At 48.0% G+C, this 3,790-nt stretch overlaps 1 protein-coding gene across 1 annotated transcript; it reads right to left on the bottom strand.

Moving 5' to 3' along the window:
* Window positions 1–1,256: 1,256 nt before the first annotated feature.
* LOC120025986 (apelin receptor B-like) lies at window positions 1,257–3,528 on the bottom strand. Its single transcript, XM_038970760.1, has one exon. The coding sequence runs from the start codon at window positions 3,380–3,382 to the stop codon at window positions 2,276–2,278; it is 1,107 nt and encodes a 368-aa protein (XP_038826688.1). The 5' UTR covers window positions 3,383–3,528; the 3' UTR covers window positions 1,257–2,275.
* Window positions 3,529–3,790: the final 262 nt, after the last annotated feature.

Here is a 3,790-nt window from a genome sequence, read left to right as displayed (position 1 = left end):
TTTCACACTTTTCTCTGACCCTGCACAGTGGTGTCGGCAGATGGAGGATAGGGCTGTGTTTTTACACAGAGCGATGCCAGGTGTGTCTGATGTGGACCCAGTCAAGACAGCTGCTGATGAGGAGGACATGAGGACTTGAAATCTCATGTCTGATAGATTAACTAACCATTCAATATCCTCCTTCTCTCGACTGAAGTCTCTATCAGACATGAGATTAGTTCGTAGTGTAGTAGTGCTTGAGTTTAACATGCATGAGGCTCTGGAGCTGTGAAGAGGCAGATAAAACATGTTTGCATTATTGGGCTTCTCAAACACGCAGAGAATTCCATGAGGAGGAATTCCAACATGGTGGTGTAATGATAGAGAGCACGTTTATTTTGTAGATTAGCGACAGGGATGTGGTTTTCTAATTGGGAAGAATTTGACTGGTGTCTGTACATTTTGAGATAATGAGAAATAAACAACTTATAACAAGTCTCCAGGGCCACACTTTAACTGCTGAATCAGATTCAGGTTCCTCCAAGCCCAATTTATCATGTCAACAAAGGCAAATATTGTCTCACAGGAGGAGTGTGGTGTCTGTAAGTGGCCCAGAATTATCAGCCCACTCCTCCTAGCCCCCCCCGCTGTTACTGATTATGTCCAGAACAAAGCTCATTACAGCCAAATCTGTTAATCATGGGGATGGTCTCTTACAGGTCAGTGAACTGCTGTACGCACAGTGCTTGTCTGCAAATTACTCATACAATAGTTCAATTATCTTTATTGGCTTAAACTGGTCTCAGTGCAAAGCATCCCAACTAAGGAACAGTGAGTTGATAATGGTACACTACAATACTTTGACATTACACATGGGGAGTGAATCTTAGATATTTGCTTTAAAAGAAGCTACTCAAGCTTACATGTTGCTGAAGGGAGCGAGGGAGAGATGTGGTAGCATGGTTACACTGGTTTACATGATCAACACAGTTCTCTGAGAAAGAATACATTGTCCTCCATCATTTTATCAACACATTTTCAACAAATGTCTGTTAATGTTCTGAAGGGGAACACTGTCGTAAAGGAGCAAAGAAACAAACGTTGGAGCGGGAAATAGAACTCATATGTATTTCCCGTAGACACAGCTTTCATTCTAACTGCACACAATGGGAGGGAGACTGTCACCCTTCAACTCTGTGTGCTAACAGGACAAAGCATGTCTACTGAATAGTGTTTGCATGACATTGTAACAAGTAACACAGTGACACAAGAGAGGATTTTAGTTCAACAGAAAACGTTTTATTTCAAATCATCACATAAAAGCATTGTACAGCATGTATTTACATCTTAGTCAAATAAAAACAAGTTAATTCATGCCTTCCCCAATCCTGATTCAATAAACACACACACACACACACACACACACACACACACACACACACACACACACACACACACACACACACACACACACACACACACACACACACACACACACTCATACCTTCACACACACACACACACACACTAGAATTTAATCTGTCAGAGCAGCCACCTATTAGTTGGATCTCCTCCCTCGACAACATTTGTCAGCTGCCATCTGTCCGTCTGGGACCACCCCCCTCCCTCCGTGCCCTTATCTCCCCTTACAACTTTTTAATCAAGCTGCAACACCTTTCCTGGACCTACACACACACACACTTACATCATGACTGGGGCAGAGGAAGAGGTCTCACCTCTTTCCAATGAGCAAGTGCTTAAAAAAAACAAGAACAGCATGGTACAAATGCATGTATAATACACTCCTCCAGTGTTAAAAGCCAGAGCCATGGGACAACCCACCCAAGAACTTGCCTTAAGTCAACACGGAACACCAGGAGAACAATATGAGCTGCTTTGTCCCTTTGAAATACATTCAACTGTCCAAAATGTCTGGGGTCTGGTTTGCATCACCCTGGTATGGAGCTTGGCCCCCTGTATCAAGCAGTTCAAGGGGTTTGTACAAACTTCCTAATCACTGAGAGTGAGCTTGGAGGATGTCAGTGGTCATGATTACAGCCAGAAGACTGACTATCAGTTTCCTCAGTCACACAGTCTGGAGGACACGTACATTTGCACTCAGTCTGCAGTCCACATGTATGTGGCTGAATAGGTAATGATATCATTTTGCACCTCTGAAATCTTAGATTTACCTGCAGTGTTCAGGTGACGATGTAGGTAGGACAGGAAAAGGCAGCTGGAGACCTATTCCCTCTGGCTGGCATCCCTCTCCCATGCCCTGACCACAGCATAAACGTCACACCTTAGTGGCCAGCGACTGGGCCTCTGTCTTCTGGGAGGACATGGAGCTGGCGGGGCTGGTGTGCATGGCCTTCTTCAGGTTGAGCAGACAGAGGCACTGGGAACGGAAGCGCAGGTCGAAGAAGGCATACAGGAAGGGATTGAGGCAGCTGTTGACGTAGGCCAGGCAGGTAGCGTAAGGGTGGGCCAGCAGGAGGAAGCGGAGGAAGGCGCAGGTGTTTGGAGCTAGGTTCAGGTAGGAGAGGGCATCAGCGCTCTTCAGCACGTGGAAGGGCATCCAGCAGGCAGCAAACACAACCACCAGGGTGGTGATGATCTTCAGCAGACGCCGCTTCCTCTGGTCCTCCTTACGCAGGCTGTTGAAGTGGCGTGTCACGGTGCAGCCGATGAAGCAGTAGCACACCATCATGGCCAGGAAGGGCAGGAGGAAGCCCAGGGCAGAGGAGGAGATGCTGAGCCCTGCGATCCACATGGACTCCTTCTGCTTCAATTCATTTGATTGACTGATTGTTTGATTACCCCCACCCAACACCAGGCTGAAGTCCATGCCACAGGAGATGAGGTCGCTGTTCTCGTCATCCTTGGTGGTGCGGAAGATGAGTGTGGGGGCAGCCAGTAGGCCGGAGAGGAGCCAGATGGCCGTCAGGGAGGCCTGCATGTGGCCACGGGTACGCAGCTGGGTGCTGGACAGAGAGTGCACGATGGCCAGGTAGCGGTCAAAGCTCATGGCGGTGAGGCAGAAGACGCTGGCGTACATGTTGAGCAGCACCACGTAGCTGCTGATCTTGCAGAGGGCCACACCGAAGGGCCAGTGGTAGCCCAATGCAGTGTACACTGCCCACAGTGGCAGAGTCAGCACGAAGGTCAGGTCAGCCATGGCCAGGTTGCCTATGTAGATGTCTGCTGACCGGCGCTTGGCCTGAGCCCTCCACACAGTGAAGATGACCACACCGTTGCCAGAGAGACCCAGGATGAAGATGAGCATGTAGAGGACTGGGATGACTGAGTAGGACGGCTTCCACTCAGAGTAGTCACACATGGTGCTGTTCTCCTGATCTTCATAATCATAGTCATAGTATTCAGGGGTTGTCCACTTCTCCATTCTTCTTAGAGTATCCTTTTCTTCTTCTTTATCAAGTAAAATAATGTTGATAGAATGGATCAATAACGTTTATGAAGCAATTAGAAACTTGGTCCAAATCCGTGTGCAATAAGTTCATAAAATAGTTCCTGCGCAGTCAAGGGTGATTTCAGGTCTGGTGTCACAGCGCTGGGAAGGCTGCCTTTTTAAACCCCGGCAGTTCCTCACACAACCCTCTGTCACCTCCTCCCAGGCCGACCCCAGCACCCCCCTTCCCCTGCCCTACCCACGCCCCCCGCGACTCCATAGCATTCGAGTGTGAAGAGAACTCTCCAATAAACGGTAAGGAGACCTCAATTTAAAAGCGAAAACGTAAGGAATATACAAATAGGGCATTGAAAGAACATTATTGCAACTCTTATGACACAC

Source organism: Salvelinus namaycush, chromosome 31 (assembly GCF_016432855.1).
Source record: "Salvelinus namaycush isolate Seneca chromosome 31, SaNama_1.0, whole genome shotgun sequence".
Taxonomy (NCBI): Eukaryota; Metazoa; Chordata; class Actinopteri; order Salmoniformes; family Salmonidae; genus Salvelinus; species Salvelinus namaycush.
The sequence above is the reverse complement of the archived record's forward strand: the minus strand, read 5'-3'. Positions and strand labels throughout refer to the sequence as shown.

Excerpts from the sequence above, each read along its gene's own strand:
- LOC120025986 (XM_038970760.1), bottom strand. The coding sequence starts at position 3,382 with ATGGAGAAGTGGACAACCCCTGAATACTATGACTATGATTATGAAGAT.